This window comes from Chenopodium quinoa, unplaced genomic scaffold, assembly GCF_001683475.1.
Source record: "Chenopodium quinoa cultivar QQ74 unplaced genomic scaffold, ASM168347v1, whole genome shotgun sequence".
NCBI lineage: Eukaryota > Viridiplantae > Streptophyta > Magnoliopsida > Caryophyllales > Amaranthaceae > Chenopodium > Chenopodium quinoa.
In genome coordinates, this window is record NW_018745448.1 from 5,920,591 (window position 1) to 5,937,788 (window position 17,198).

General features: G+C 34.1%; 2 protein-coding genes across 2 annotated transcripts; one reads left to right on the top strand and one right to left on the bottom strand.

Moving 5' to 3' along the window:
• Positions 1 to 967: 967 nt before the first annotated feature.
• LOC110713732 (putative uncharacterized protein DDB_G0267840) lies at positions 968 to 1,405 on the bottom strand. The gene has a single exon (XM_021892180.1). It carries the CDS (start codon positions 1,403 to 1,405, stop codon positions 968 to 970), a length of 438 nt encoding a protein of 145 aa, XP_021747872.1.
• Positions 1,406 to 8,362: 6,957 nt separating this feature from the next.
• Positions 8,363 to 11,368, top strand: LOC110713733 (homeobox-leucine zipper protein HOX22-like). Its single transcript, XM_021892181.1, has 3 exons — positions 8,363 to 8,462; positions 9,089 to 9,552; positions 10,542 to 11,368. Exons 1-3 carry the CDS (start codon positions 8,363 to 8,365, stop codon positions 11,031 to 11,033), a joined length of 1,056 nt encoding a protein of 351 aa, XP_021747873.1. The 3' UTR covers positions 11,034 to 11,368.
• The last annotated feature ends 5,830 nt before the right edge of the window (positions 11,369 to 17,198 follow it).

Sequence of the window (17,198 nt, forward strand, 5' to 3'; positions counted from 1 at the left end):
TTAGGTGTAGGCCACTCACTCACCGCCTTGATCTTCGCGGGATCCACGGATACACCCTCCTTCGAAATGTAATGCCCCAAAAATGCAACTTTTTCCAACCAGAACTCACACTTGGAAAACTTAGCATACAGCTTATTCTTTCTAAGAGTTTCAAGGGTAGTTCTTAGGTGCTCACCATGTTCTTCCTCATTCCTCGAATACACCAAAATGTCATCAATGAACACAACTACAAACTTATCCAAGAACTCATGAAACACTAGGTTCATCAAGTCCATGATAATGGTGGGTGCATTAGTTAACCCAAAAGGCATGACCGTAAACTCGTAATGTCCATACCGAGTTCTAAAGGCTGTTTTTGGAATATCTTTATCTGCAACCTTCAACTGATGGTACCTAGATCTCAAGTCAATCTTCAAAAACACGCTTGCCCCCTTCAGTTGGTCAAACAAGTCATCTATCCTAGGTAGAGGGTACTTATTCTTCACAGTCACATTATTCAACTCTTTATAATCAATATGTAGCCTCAAACTTCCATCCTTCTTTTTCACAAATAGCACAGGTGCTCCCCAAGGTGATGCACTGGGCCTAATGAACCCCTTGTCTAACAAATCCTACAATTGAGCCTTTAGTTCACTCGTCTCAGCTGGTGCCATTCTATACGGTGCTTTTGAGATAGGTGCAGCCCCTGGAACTAAGTCAATGGTAAATTCAACTTCCCTCTTAGGTGGCATTCCCAAAATCTCTTCTGGAAAGACATTTAAAAACTCATTCACAATGGGCACATCCTCTATCCTTCTACTCTCACTCATACTCAAATCTTGAACACAACAAAAGTACAATGGACATCCCTTATTCACTAGCTTCTTCACCTTCATAGCAGAAATGATCCCAAAACCCTTAGGCTTCCCTAACCGTCTATAGGACATTTTCTTACCCAAAGGATCACTCAGCTGCACCCTCTGCATCTCTAGTCTATATTAGCCTTGTATAAACTCAGCCAATCCATCCCCAGAATTACATCTAAGTCCCCTAGGTTAAACTCAATAAGGTCTGATGGAAAGATAGCTTCTCCTATTTTCAAAGGCAAGCCTTTGAATATTTTATTACAATGAACAAGTTTTCCCGTAGGCAGACTGACTGACACATCAACATGACTCGATTCAGTTAAGTTTAACTTCCGCACAACAGAAGTAGAAATGAAAGAATAAGCTGCTCCAGAGTCAAATAGAGTGTTGATAGAGACATATTGCATAGAAAAAGTACCAGTAACTACATTCGAGGACCTCTCAGCTTCTCCCTTGCTCATCACAGACAAGCGGTCGGGAGTGTTGTTTCTTGCCTGATAACCATTGTTGTTGTTGCCTGAGTTGTTGTTATTGCCATTGCCATTGCCATTGCCAGACATGTTGTTATTGTTGCTACAATTCCCAAACTTCCCATTCTGACCATTTCCCCTACTACCCTGGTTGTTGAAATTGTTAGGCCTTTACTGGGTGTTCCCACCATTCCCACCATTTCCTTGTTGTTTCTGCTTGGTGTAACACTCATACTCCCTGTGTCCCATTTTGTTGCAGAACCGACAGGTCACCAAATTCCCATCACAGTCTCTCCCAGGGTGGTTCCTTCTACACCTCTTATAGTGGTAAGTTCTTTCTCCATTGTTAGCATTGGAAGAACTACTAACATTCTGGTTACCCCTATCAAATGAGTTCCCATTCCTAGGCCTCTTAGATTTACTCTAGTTCTTAGATTTCCCAAACTCCTTCCTTTTCTCCCCAGCCTTAGCACTCGCACTAGCAGTCCTGGTATTTAGATGGTGCAGATGGGCAGCTCTCTCATAGACCTTGTCAAGGGTTTTAAAAACTTTTCCAGCTAGGCCCTGTTGTAACTCCTCAGTCAATCCATGCTCAAACCTCTGAGCCTTCAGTTCTTCAGTTGGTACTACCTCAGGAGAAAACCTAGAAAGGGTCATAAACTTATTATAGTACTCAGAGATTGACATGTCTCCCATTTCTAGTCTTATAAACTCCTGAGCCTTCTGTTTCTTCAGGAAAGGGGGGTAAAACTTGTCCCTCAAGGAGGTCTTAAACACTTCCCACCCAAAGTTAGGTTTGGCCCTAACGGTCACAACATTGTCTCTCCCACTCCACAAGATATCAGCTTCGTCCTTCAGGTACATAGCGGCCTGGTCCACTTTCATACCCTCAGGACAGTTGAGTGCCACGAACAGCTTATCAAACTCTCGAATCTAGTTTTCTAGGAAAGTAGGGTCAGCACCTCCCCTAAAAACTGGTGGCCTAACCTGGGCCAGCTTCTTAAACATTTCAGCTTGGGGGTCGACTTGGTATCCCCGGTTTTGGATCACATTTTCAGCCAACAAACGAATAGCATCAGCTAAGGCAGCGTTCTTAGCCATTCTAGCTCTACGCCTGAAATAAAATAAATATGCACTCCATTTTAAACGAAACCCAAATACTATTCACACATATTCATTGAATCACAATATTACATTTGTCACATAAATTGGTTCAAAAGGGTACCTTGAGATTGCACCCCCTTGTCCCAAGCAAAACCACACAATAAAAGCATGACATACGCAGGATTAAATGAATTTAAGAAAATAATTTCCCCATCCTGTGACACTCTTATTAAGTTTGATCATAGACAAAGAAATTTTTCTTAAAATGTATATGATTACAAAAATTAAACTTGCTCTTGCTCACAAATAAAAGTAAAATGGAGCTCTTAAAAATAAAATATCAACTTCTTATTATAACTTATATAAAGGTATCAATCCCAAATAAAAACTCTGTAGCACTAGCTACTTATTAAAATTAATCATCCAAATCAGACTATAATGAGGCTCTAATAACCATTATCAATGGCAAATGCCTTATTCATGCTAACTCCACCCTAACAAAAATAATCCTCAAGGTATCACATTGATGTTCTTATCTTTCTTCTCATTATAATTATTAACATCAAAATCAAGGTCATTTTCGTCATGTGAGTCTTCAATAATTACTGCCTTGTAGAGCGAATTCGGATTTCTAGTAATTCTCTTCCCAGCATTTGGATCTTCGGGTGGTGGTTGTAATCATTCAAGCTCATCCTCATCTGGAAATTCAATAAGAGTGTAATCATGAACATTATTTGGTAGGTTTTAATCTTATGCTTCTTATTCTTTGCTGTTTTAAACTCATGTAAGTACTGGTAGTCTTCCTCATCTAGATTAGTTGGCGTCATAATATTTTCAAACCTTTCCGGAGTATCATCACTTCGAGTATCATTCTCATCCTCAGACACAACAATGGGGTTGTTCCTAATATCATTACTCACGCTTTCAGACATGATTACTGAGTCGCTCATCTCTTTTCTACGTTAACCCAATGCAACGAACATTCAAAAAGCATAACACAAGCACATCACAACATAAATCAATTAGAACATAATTATAATATGTTAAATAAATAAGAAAATAACACTTCATGTGATAATTAAATGCAAAAATATGTATGAAATATGCATGAAATTCCTTCTTAAGTCTACCCAAAACTCACCAAGTAGACAAAATAAACTTCAAAATTGTTTTAAATAAAATGGTTTCAAACATACTTAGTTTCAAATAAATAAATAAAATTTGCCATTAAAATTCAAAATTTAAATCATTGAATAGGCGCCTAAGTCATACTAAGTTAATTGGCTTTAGTGGTAATTAAATCTAACCTAAGCTCCCAGATACCACTTTGTAACACCCCAATAATTCTCTCTTAAAAACCTGTGAATAACCTGTATATAACCTGAATGTTTAAGAGAATTACTAGCGTACTACCGCCACGTGTTCAAACGTTAAGGCTATCTCAGAAATTAGCAGCGGAAACCAAAACAGTTATAAATAAACCTCAAAACAAAGGAATTAAATCAAAATAAGTATTACAAGTTAGAACCATTAAGGTCCTTATTCAAAACCCAATAAAAGTAGTAAGTGATTAAATCCCGTGTTCAAATAAATTCAAACAAAAAGAAATAGTGTCGAATAAAATCAAATTAAAATAAATTTAAACTTGCAAAAGAAATAAACTGCAAACAACCAACTCTCTACTCAAGATCCCACAACCCTGATGAATGTTGCATGTGTAAGAACCTGTGGTTATTCTGCTCCCCAATATTACATGTGTAAAAATTGGATCGTCACAAGGTCATTGAAAGGCGAAGGCCATGACCAAAGAAAGACACACACAAAAGCACGCAATCAGCAAAGCTAAGTACATACAAGCTGCGAAATAAATTAAGAAAATACCTACCATGCTACTAATAATCAGGCATAAGCATCATTAATTACAGACTCGATTCATGACTCAATTATAAAATTTATTAAGCCCTCACTAATTGATATTAACAGACTCATTTATTTATTTCATTGGATTTAGCAATAGACAAGGTTGTCCAACCCATGTCCCATTTGAAACATCAATAAAAGAAAAACCCCATGCCTCCTTTCGGAAACGTCAATAAACATCCAACGACCACGGGCGCGACTCCGTGACCGCAGTTAGTATGAGATCTCACCTAACTCCTAGTTTTAGAAAAATTATATTTGAAATAGGAGGCTCGTAGATCAGACGACCTCGATAAAAGTACACGGCTAATACCCCATGTACCCCAACCCCTGATTGTCATTACTCCAGATGTGCACCATTCCAGAGTTTTATTGCTCATCCATCTTGCACTTTACGTGATTTACAGGTTTAGACTTGGTGATGACTCATATACATTACGATACAAACATCCCAAACACAATTCAATCAAACATTGAAAATTCTCAATTTAAATTCTTTATTTATTAGTGACAAACAACATTTATTAATTATTCTTTTACTACCTCGGTGTATAAACACCTTGAGTGCATAAGGCACCCCAAAACCTTAACCTCGTCTTACAAGACTTGAATTTCTCCTTTACTCATCCTGTTTGCATAATCATGAATGAGTAATAATTTAATCTTTACACCAATCACATACCTTTGCCTTTAAGCGCACCTTGCATAATTAGAGCACAAATAATAGTTGCATTATAAACTAGTGCACATCATTTGAAATTCACAATGTATAACCAAACAATTTAACTCAGTCAATCCTATACATGATACTAAGTTCTCGACCCGTCCTTAAACATGCACCTACAAGCAAGGTTTCGTAACTTGTACGTACCTTGTGTAAACAATCCGGTTGGCCACTTTAAAACTAGAAGTCGCCTTCTACAAAGTCCTCTCTTAAACCAAACAATTAGAAATAAATCAATACTAAAACAATTAAATTTACAGCAATACTAAACTACTTTAAAACCTCTTAAATCATCAAAATAAAGCCTTTAAATTGTCCCCAATAGTCAAAGTTAATAATATAACATCCCAACTTTAAGTTTATATGTTAGAATTATGAAAATATAGTGTTTTATATCAAATTACAGTAACTTTAAAGTAAGTAAATAAATCAGGAAATTAGTTTTAAGTATATAAAATAACCCCATAAGCATAATTACTTGATATAATCATTATATAGCAAGTTATTAGTGTGTTAAAAACCCAAGAATATATCAATTCAATGCAATTAGAGGCTTCAAAATAAAAAGTATGAAATCTGAAAATTATTTTTAAATTTAGAATTTAAAGTTCAAAGCTTTTTCAATCACAAAATACTCACAATAATTATTTTATAGGTTTAGAAGCATAAAAACATGAAACTAACATGACTTGTTCATAAAAATTGAAACTTTAATAATCTGAAAATATATATATGATCAAAATAATTATACTTTAACAAAATTTAAGCATAGTATAATTAGATAAATTGATTAGCACGTTTTCAAGCCCTAAAACATGAAAAAGTTAAGGTTTAAACCCTAAAATATACAAAATACGCAATCTGAAATTTTATTTAATAATTTAGACATACTAAACCCATAAATTTATAATCTTTTGTAATTTAAGCATACTATTAAACCCTAATAACAATAATTTTATAATTGAAATCAAACAAAAATTGAAGCTTTAATCAAAATAACAAAAATAAAGGAAGAGAAAACAAGAGGAAAGAGAAGAGAGGAGGGGCGAACTACTGGGCGGCTGGCTGTGCAGGGCGACGCGGCAGTCATGGGGGCGGTCAGGCGGTGGCGCGGCGGCAGGGGCGGCAGCAAGGGTTTGCAATTATTTTTTTATTTTTTTTCTCTTCTTGTGGTGTTGTACGTGAGAGAGGAGGAAGGAGTGAGGGAAATAAGGTTGGTATGATTAATAAGAATTGGGTTTGAGGGTATCCTAATCCAAATATAATTAGGATAATTTGTTTAGGCCCGAATATATCCCAAAGCTTAAAAAGAAAATATGTGGTGTAAGGTTGGGCTTTGAGGTAACTTGGACTAGGCTCTTAGTTTGTATAGGTAAAATGATTATTGTCAATAGTTAGTAATAGCTAAATAGCTTAAAACTAATTTATTATTTTCGAAAGATTTATAAAATCATAAAATTATCGTAAAATAATCATATAATTAATGATAAAATATAACTATTATAATTACAAAATCATGGGGGATTACACAGACTCTTGAACCATCTTTGAGGTACTCTCCCCACATACGGCGCCAAATGTTTTGGGTGTTTTTGTCTCTTGTGAGAGTTACGTCACAAAGCCTGGTCCACGCGTGAGCTGTACTTGCAAAACAACGGAGACCCCAGGTGGTTGGAGCTCCGCCTCCGACGATCAAGTTAGTAACTTGAATAGGAGTAAAAAGGTGCGGAAATTTGGCTGGGGATCTGCTCGGATTCCAAGCTCATGATGTCTCTATCAAAGAGTAAACTGTGTAATAAAAGGTAAAAACGTGCCTCCATAAGGAGGAAATCTCCCTATTTATAGGGCCCTCGGGAATTGTGCCCCTGACTAGGTCATCAAGCCCTAATCATTGGTGGATTGCGCCGCATTGCGGCTTTCTCGGAATTTGGGCCATGAAGGCCGCCTTTTTTCCCATTTGTTTGGGAGGACAAGTGTCAAGCAACGATTGGTCCTATTTGGATTAACCCTAAGATGACACGTGTTACACTCTGACTGGAACACGTGTCAGGGTAAAATTACCCCAAACAATCACCATAAAAAACTTACAGGGTCAACAGATGTCACACCATAGAGAACATGAAAAGGACATGTAGTTAATAATTTCATACTAACTAGTTTCTTGATTCTCAAGTAGATGTAGTATTAAAGATATGTTAAGCTCATTCAATATATGAATACGTTAAAATGAAAGAAAATATATTACTACTACTAATATAGTAGAGATTGCTTACGTGTAAGTAGCACATCGGAATGGACAGAAATCTATGACATTATTCTCTTCATTTGAAAACGAGTTGATTTATTCTAAATTGATTTAAGATATCGTCTAAAATACATGTTTTTATTTTTTTATTTATTTATTTATTTTTTTTTTTGAAGCAATCTAAAATACATGTTTTAATTATGTTTCATTTCAATCTTCGTATTTAAGAACACTCTGTTTCAGTCCTTTTTTTTTTTTTTTTTTTTTTTAAGTATGCTTTGTTCCAGTCTTCTTCAGCCTGATTTGAACCAAAATTTTCAACCTTGTTTAAATTTTTATTAACAAAAGTAAAATAACACATCAAGGCAGATCAAAGTAACTCTGATATGTCCATCTTTAATATACTTAATCTGGTTTGATTCGGTTTTAACAAAGAGAACTGTATATACTAAATCAAATACATGGATACAATGAACTCAATATCCATTTAAAATGTAATTCAAAGAATTAAATTGACCATTTTCAAATTATAATTAAGTGAAAATTTTTCATTAATAAATTTCCATCCTCACACCAAAAATGTTTTTGCTAGGCTATAAAAGAACCCCAAGGCCCAAGTCCTATTCACAACCAAGGATGAGAACATCACTTTCCTCCTCTCTTTCCTCCTTCCCCCAATAAAAAGCTCATAGCTCCTCCAAAATAAAAAGAGCTCTTCCTACAAGAGAAAAATCTTCTCTCCAATCAATCAATCAAGAAAAAAAGTGTTCTGAATCCAAGAAATTCCCTTATGACTTATAAGTGTAAGAAATTCACCCATTTTTATTTGCTCTGTTTTTTTTTTTTCCTAACCCCTCTGTTTTAATCCCCTGTTTATTTTTTTTGTTAGACTGATGGGTGAAAGCTCTCTGTAACTGTATTCACAGACTTTTCACATAACTGTCATCCTAGAAACTAGTTTTTTGGTTACAAATTTTCATTATTTTGATTTCTGACATTTTGTTTTTTTGTTTTAACAACCAGTACAAAAAGATTGAAAAAATAAATATTTTCGATGGAAGGTGGCAGAGTTCATGGTGGCTGTCATGATATGGTTTCATCGCTTGAGAATCCCAACAATTCTCTTTGGCGTTCTTCTTCTTCTGCTTATTACGGTATGCTCTCTCTCTCTATTTCCCTGTAATTTCATGATAATTTTATGAATTATGTATCAATTTATGATGATCTACATTTATATGTCAATCTATAAAAGTTAGCATGATTATTAATTTTTTTTATCTATTGATACTATGTAATTATTCATTTGTTCAATTCAATATTTGATTTGTGATTGAGTCATTGAGATATATAAATAAATTTAATAATTTTTGTAATCTGTATTTTGTGGCAGTGCTTTTTTGACTCCTTAAGTGAGTGAAATTTCATCATAAAAAAAACATAAAGATTAATTTTTTTTTTGCATGAACTTTTATGTTTAACAACCCACTTTATACAAAATCTTTTTATTACAAGGTCCCCCTCAAATGAAACATAATTGATATGATTGGATCTAAAAAGAGCATTTTTACTACATAAGGTTCGATGGAAATCTAATCTTTCTTGCATTTTTTAAGCGACTTTGCCCAATTATGTCTCTCTTACAGTCCTTTTCCATACAGTACCACTTACTAGATACTAAGTGGTCTCCTTGAGTCCTGCATTCGTATCGATGTCCGCTAATTTATTTGGTAAATTTTGTAAATGACATTAAATTTTATATCAATTTTGCTTTATATCCTAGGGTCGATGGTGAATTTTGATCAACAACCACAACCACCCCAACGGCTGCCGCCGCCGCCACCACCACCACTGCCGCCACTTCAACAAGGGCTTTTGGTGAACCCAAAAAGATACCGTGAAGAACTGTTCGCCGGAGCATTCAATGCAGATGACATCAGCGACGATGAATTGGATGCAAGCCTCTTCAACAACTCGGTGAAAAAAAGGAGGCTAACCCCGGAACAAGTTGAGTTCTTGGAGAAGAGTTTCAATGCGGATAACAGGTTGGAACCCGAAAGAAAAGCGCACCTAGCCAAAACAATTGGGTTGCAGCCTAAGCAAGTTTCGGTTTGGTTCCAAAACCGACGTGCTAGACATAAGACTAAGCTTGTTGAAAAAGAGTTTGGTTCATTGAAAGACAGCTATAATAGTCTCAAGGTTTATTATGACTCCCTCATCAAGGAAAACGAGAACTTGAAAAATGAGGTATAGTATATACTTTTATATTTATTCTATAGATTTTTTTAATCTGTGGTCTAATGTTATTTTCATATGCTTATTACTACCTCCGGTTCAAATTACTCGCAACTTTAAAATATTTTATATCTCACAAATAATATCCCAAAGTTGCGACTAATTTGAATCGGAGGTAGTATAATAGTAGGGGGGTGGACCAAATTTTTTTAACACCCAACAACCTAAATTTGATTTTTTTTTGTTGGCTTACTAATTGTTTTATACTCATAACTTGTACAAGAATATCGATTATTTTGGGCCTTTACTGTCTATTGTCTAGTTCAGGGAACACATTGTGATTTATTTGGCTGTAGAATTATCATAAAATTAAATCAATGTCAGATGATATTGTTTAAAGTAGTATTTCGACAGGTTTAATATTTTGTTGACTTGTTTGAGTACGTAAATCGTTATTTGTTTAAAAGTGGGTTATAATATTATTTATTAGTAAAAACACGCGCCAAGTTTTTTCGCGCCCTATTCTACATGTTTTTTTTTTTTTACAATCTAGTTAACCGACTCTCGCGCCCAATTCTATTTAGAGTATTGTATCTTGGGCTTTTTGAGGTATTGTCTAGTTGTTTGACTAGATCCCTATTTTTAAAATAAATGTTATATTACTTTATAGTGAGTAATTGATCTTGCGCTATGTGTTTGTGTCCAATCGTACTTTAGAATTGCTAATTCTTTTATTAAAATAAATAATATTAATATTACGGGGTTATATTTTATCAATATTTTTTTGAGGAGGGTCAAAATTATGTGACTTGGAAGCATACTAATAATATAGGTCAACTTAGTTGACCGTAATCTCTCCATTTTTGGTAAATATGTTAAGTTTTGATTTGCTTTTAAAAGGATATTAATGTACAATCTGTCATCTTATCCAGCTTGGTGGTCCATGTGAGTCGTGACAAAATTAATCTGATTTTCATTTTTCTCATGTTACAATGTAATAGGTCGAGATGTATAAGAACTTGCTGAAAATGGAAGGGAGAAGTATCAACTCGAGCCCAATTAGCACACCACCATTCGAGGATGAAGGGACAACGAAGATTGAACCTCGAAGAAAGGAGGAGATAGTTGGTTTAGAAGGAGTTGTGTTACAAGGCGCTAGGCTAAGTGAAGCCGCAAAGCTAAGTGAAGACGCGAATTCAGCCAAGAGTGACATCCTTGACTATGATAGCCCACCTTGCACCGTTGTGAACCAATCTGCTGCGATTGTTGAGGCACCTTCAACCCTCATTGTGCGAGATCCTGACCAGCAAACTGACTTTGCACAAGTGGAGAATATGATGATGCCTAAAAGCTTGTTGCTGCCACAATCACCACCAACATACAACAATTTTGTTAACGTACAAAATGTTAATGAGAATTATGACCCTAACAACGCCAATACTTGTAACTTTCCAATGGTTGATAATCAGCTTAACTGGTCTTGGCTTTACTAGCTTAGCTTTATATGTACTGGTGGATAGTCGTTACCAATCCATGTACGATCAATCATCGTTACATTTTGGTACGACCATAGCTAGTACTCCGTAGGAGTTAGTCATTATCAATCAATGTACGATCTTTGGATCGTTACATTTTTGGTATGACTAAATTAGGACTAGTTTGTCGTTCCCGGTCGATAATGTACGATTATCGTTACATTTTGGTACGACTAAAGGTTGTAGGAGGTAGTCGATTCCATTCAATGTACGATCATCGTTACATTAGAGTACGATCATAGCGTAGTCATCGTAGTCATCTACATTTACTTTTTTTTTTTAAAGAAAAAGTCAGCTACATTTACTTTAGGTATACATTTTGTTTCCTGTAATGTTCTCTTTAATTGATAGAAATTATTATAAAAAATTACCGCAACATTGAGCTTCATTGATGTTGCGTAGGTTTTTTTTTTTCAACCATGGCCACCAGTTTCATTAGTTTTAACACAATTTATATATTTTCCGATCAATTTCATTTACATAGGTTACATGGGTTTTCTTTACTTTACAAATTAAATTAATAAAAACTTTTTTATCAAAACAAATAATTGATTGTTTGTTGTTTATGAAGCGATTTGCAGAAAATCTATAGAGAAAAGCACAAAAAGAGAGAAATTTGGGAAATTATAGAGAATTTTTTTTTTTTTTTTTAAAAAAAGTTTGGTGATAAAAAACAATTTCGTGTTTTTTCTTGGTAAAAAAAGTATTTATTTTACAATCAACAAAAAATTGTTTTTCACCACCAGTCGTCAAAGGAGTCGTTAAATTTAGCGGTTATTAAAAAAAATTATTCCATATTCATGCCAAAAACATGTTCTTCAGAGGTTTCGGGGGTCATTTTGGTCCATTAAATCCGATTTGAAGTTAAAAATTGACTAAAAGTATCAAAAATGTCTCGTTTTGTGTGAGTCACGCAAATAAAGGTATTTTTTTATAAACAAAACGAGGTATTTACGTTAATTTTTATTCAATTCTAACCTCAAATTGAATCCAAAGGGTCAAATTGACCCCCAAAACATTAAAGAACATGTTTTTGACACGAAAATCGAATTTTATAAAATTCTGTTACATAGAATGATTATTTTGATAGCACGTAGTGAAAAACAATTTTTAGGTTTTTATTTTGTGGTAATTAAAATAAAATTTTTAAAAGTTTGGTGATAAAAACAATTTTGTGTTTTTTCTAAGTGGTTAAAGTAATAAAAAAAATAACAAAAAAAAACTAATTTCTAATTTTTGCTCATCGAGCTTCAACTGAAGCAATACAATAGTATATATAATGTTACAGGGAAGAAGAAAAATTAAAAAAAAATAAAAAAAAATATAATAAGCAATGACAATGTGTATAGATAGCTAAGTGAAACACCCCAATAATTCTCTCTTAGAACCTGTAAATACCCTGAACAAAATTCAAGAGAATTACTGGCGTGATATCGCCACGTGTTCAAACGCTAAGGCTATATCAAATATTAGCAGCGGAAAAACTAAATCAGTTATAAATAAGTTTCAAAACCAACAAATAAAATCAAATTAAGTGATACAAGCTGGAACCATTAAGGCCCTTATTCAAAACCCAACAAAAGTAGTAAATAAATAAAACCAGAGTTTAAATAAATTCAAACTTATGAAAAGAAATAAACTGCGAACAATAACAACCTCTCCACTCAAAATCCCAGCACCTCTATCCAAGTCCAGACTATGTAAACACCTGTGATGAGTCTGCTCCCCAATATTACAAGTGTAAAGATTGGATCATTACAGAGTCATTAAAAGGCGAAGGCCATGACCAAAGAAAGACACACAAAGCACGCAATCAGCAAAGCTGAGTACATACAAGCTGCGAAACATAATAAGAAATCCCTAGCATGCTACTAATAATCAATCATCACACATCATTAATTTGTATACTCAACACATGACTCAACTATCAATTTACTAAGACCTCCCTAGTTAAAAGTAATTAACTCATCATTTTTTATTCATTGGATTAAGCAATAGACAAGGTTGTCTCACCCATGCTCCATTTGGAACATCAATAAAAGAAAAACCCCATGCCTCCTTTAAGAAATATTAATAAAACATCCAACGACCACGGGCACGACTCCGTGACTGTAGCTAGTATGGGATCTCATCTAACTCCTAGTTTTGAAAAGTATTTGAAATAAGAGACTCGTAGATCAGACGGTCTCGAGAAAAGTGCACGGCTAATACACCGTGTACCCATTCCCTGATTGTCATTACTCCAGATGTGCACAAATCTAGAGTTTTATTGCTCATCCATCTTGCACTTTTAGTGATTTACAAGTTTAGAATTGGTGATGACTCATATTCAAAACAATATAATCAATCAAATATCACATCATTCCAAGAAATGAAGCAATCCAAAGTTCCAATTAAATTCTTGATTTATTAGTGGCAAACAATAATTAGTATTGAATCTTGTAACTACCTTGGTGTATAAACAACTTAAGTGTGCAGAGGGAACTTCAAATCCTGAACCTCGTCTTAAAAGACTTTAATGAACTTCCTCTACTCAAATCATAATTAATTCATGAAAGAGTATTAAAAATTAACCTCATGGAACCATTATCAAATTTAATTCCACTTATAGACAACCAAGAATCCATAACCTTCAATTAGTCATAACATATCCAATTGATAAGACAATCACTTATACATCATCCACAACCGTAGTCATATACTTATATCTCAAACATGCCTCATACACAATATACGGAAATCACAATGTATAACCAAACAATTTAGCCCAGTCTTCTCTATACATGATACTAAGTTCTCGATACGTCCCTAAACATGCATCTAATTGCAAGGTTTCGTAACTCGTACGTACCTTGAATAAACGAATTGGTATGCCAGTTTACTATCTAGAAATCACCTTCAATAAACTCCTCTCCTAAACCAAACAATTGCATCTCAATCAATACCCAATCAATCAAATTTACAGCAATACTAACTTACTTTAAAACCTTCAAAATCCAAATCAAACAACACTTTAAAACATTCCCTTTAGTTAAAATTAAAGGCTTATATATAGTTCTTTAAATTTTCGTCATAAAAACCTTAAAATACACTCTTATACATGAAATTACAACAAGTTTAAAGTTTAATAAAAATATTGAAATTATTTTAAAACCCCTAATAATCTCCCTTTTTAATGGGTGATTAAACCCTCTTTATAAAACATCAAAAGTAGTACTTAGAAACTATTTCCACCACTTTAGATTAATTAAAAACCCTTCTAAACTTTATCAATACATCACTTTAATACTCAATTAAAAGTCTCCTAGGAAATAATCACTTCCTAAAAAACAAACAACAATTAATATTACTAACCCGAGTAATTTCCAACAATATAATATGATGAAAAACTTCTTAAAACTCCAATAAAAACATATATTTATGCTTAATTAACTTAAAACATAATTAATTTTATTAATCAAACTCAAGGATAAAATTTTAAGCATAAAAAACTTCGTTAAAAATCAAAAACTGCCCAAAAATCATATCTAAAGGCTGAATTTGGCCACGAGGGGGTGGTGCTCACTAAAAAAGGTAGTGAGTCTTTCTTTAAACATTGTTTTCACATGGAAAACACAACTTTTTTTTATCAAACTCGGATGAGTTCAAAACCTGATCGGGATTAAAACGGGATTATTATTAACGAATGAAAATCTAAAAATTAAAACATGAATTTACGTGTTAAAAATAAACTGGAATTAAGTTAATCACATTAGGTCAAAGCAATCACAATGAGTCAAATAACACCAAGCCTTAGGTAGGTCAACCCTAAACATGAGCAAAGTCCTATAGTCTAAAATATATATGCAGGAACACTAAGTCCAAAGCTAAACGAGCAGAAAAACCTCTTACTAGGATTCAAGTGCATTGCAAAACAAACAACGCAACAAGATGCACCCCAACGCAACACGATGCACCTTGGTGCAGCGCGATGCACCCTGACAAAGTGCGACAGACCTGTCGCTGCACGATAGCTCTTCCGTTGCGCGGTATCTATGATTTGCCCAAGACAGCCTTCGGTGGTCTCACAACTTTGATTGGTTGGTCCGCGACTAATCCATTTGAGTTTCTTGATGAACATTCGATCCTTTGATCAATAGTCAACTTGATTACCACTTGATTGATGATCGGCCTGATGACGATAAAAAGAAGCATATTTGAAGATTGATTAAGTTAATTAAAGTAGTGATTGATTATAATCACAAAGAATTCCTAGGCTACAAAAATGGACTTGAAGATTGAAGAATCTTAAGATAAGGTTCTTCCCAAAGCTAGAAAGGTCAATTACTCCTAAGAGTAAGGATAAGAAGCTTTGAAGACTCAAGAAGAAGAAGCCTTCAACGCTAATGTCAGCGTCTGACGCTAACTTTGTTTTTTCGCGTCAGAACTCTTTTTGGCTGATTTTCTCTATAAATAGCCTCCTAAAAACTTCGTTTTCATTCTCATCTACAATCATCAATTCCTTAGTTCTCTAATTCTTTTCTCTCTCAAAGCTAGAAGCTTTCTTTCTTTCTCCTTTCTAAACCACCCTTCATACAAAATTCTGCATTCACAAGACCTAGATACACCTAGCATAGTTCGAAGTTGCCTTCGCCCTAGACGTGAAAGGTTTGATATTTCTGAGGGTTTGGTCCCAAATCTTTCTTTCGATTATTTAATTTAATTGTTTGTTTCATTATTTTCCTTGAAGTTACTAACGCGTGTATTTTGTTATTAGAAAGAGGTACGAGGCATCCAAGTAAGTGCTTGAATGGTTTTTATTTTTATTATGATATATAAATCATGTCTAGGTTGTTATTATGATTCCTAGTGTCATGTTAGGGTGTTTTGATCTTCCTAGTATCATGTTTAGGGTAACAACTATAATTTCTATTATCAAATATGACAATTGTGTTTCTTGTGATGCTTCATGTATTCTTTCCTAATAGCATGTTAGTATCATGTTAGGGTTAAAGCTTTGATTTTTATTGTTTAGTGACATGATAGGGTTTGTTATTAATTTTTTTAGTATCATGCCTAGGATCTTGCTATTATAATTATGCTTTAACATGAACATGATTACTTCTATGATTTATAATTATTCATATGATGATTATTTTATTATTAGTATTATTATTATTATTATTATTATTATTATTATTATTATTATTATTATTATTATTATTATTATTATTATTGTTATAATTATTATTATGTTGCTTAATATTTTATTGTTTTTGCTTGATCACACCTTTTATGCATGTTTAAAGGGAATTTGTACTTGTAATTGCGCTTAATAAGATAATTAATACTCTTGTTTAGGGTTAATATGATTATAATTCAAGTGATCGCCAATAATAGATTTATTTGTGCATTAATATTCAACTAGCATAGATAAACAGGTTTAGGGTAAACCTAATGATTGCATGTTAGTCAGAAAGCACACATGAATACAATCAGAATAAAGTAGAGGCCTATTAGTAGGGCAGGTTCAATCTCTTTTAGGTTGGATTTGTACCTTCGTCCCCGAACTACCAGTCATGATTCCAGACCTATTGGAGTTGACGATCTCCTGGATCGTGTTCCTAAAACTTGTTGGCGACTCTTTTGCTCTATCTTCTTTCCCTTTGGACGCCACCATGCTTAAGTGTATGATCACAGTGGGGTTCAAGCTAGGGATAACGCTTAAAATATTCCCTACAATTTTTTCACTTTCAAGCCGAGTGACAATGATAAGTGCTTTAATTGGAGTCCCACATGAAATGATAAGTGACAATGGAACTCACTTTCAAGCCGAGTGTGAAGAATTGCTACAAAAATATGGTATTCAACATCATCATTCTTATCCTTCTAGACCTCAGGCAAATGGAGCAGTCCAAGCAGCTAATAAAAATTTAAAGAATATCATCGAAAAAATGACGGAAAATTACAAGGATTGGCCAGACAAACTCCACTTCGCAATGTGGGGTTATCGCACGTCAATTCGCACATCAACAGGAAATACGCCATTTTCCTTAGTTTATGGAATGGATGTCGTACAACCTGTCGAGCTAGAGATTCCATCTCTACGTATCGCACTAGAAAGCAAACTTGATGAAGTCAAAT

Coding starts and splice junctions, on each gene's coding strand:
- LOC110713732 (XM_021892180.1), bottom strand. CDS start 1,405: ATGTCTGGCAATGGCAATGGCAATGGCAATAACAACAACTCAGGCAAC.
- LOC110713733 (XM_021892181.1), top strand. CDS start 8,363: ATGGAAGGTGGCAGAGTTCATGGTGGCTGTCATGATATGGTTTCATCG. Junction 8,463..9,088: donor TTCTTCTTCTGCTTATTACG/GTATGCTCTCTC, acceptor TTTATATCCTAG/GGTCGATGGTGAATTTTGAT. Junction 9,553..10,541: donor ACGAGAACTTGAAAAATGAG/GTATAGTATATA, acceptor ACAATGTAATAG/GTCGAGATGTATAAGAACTT.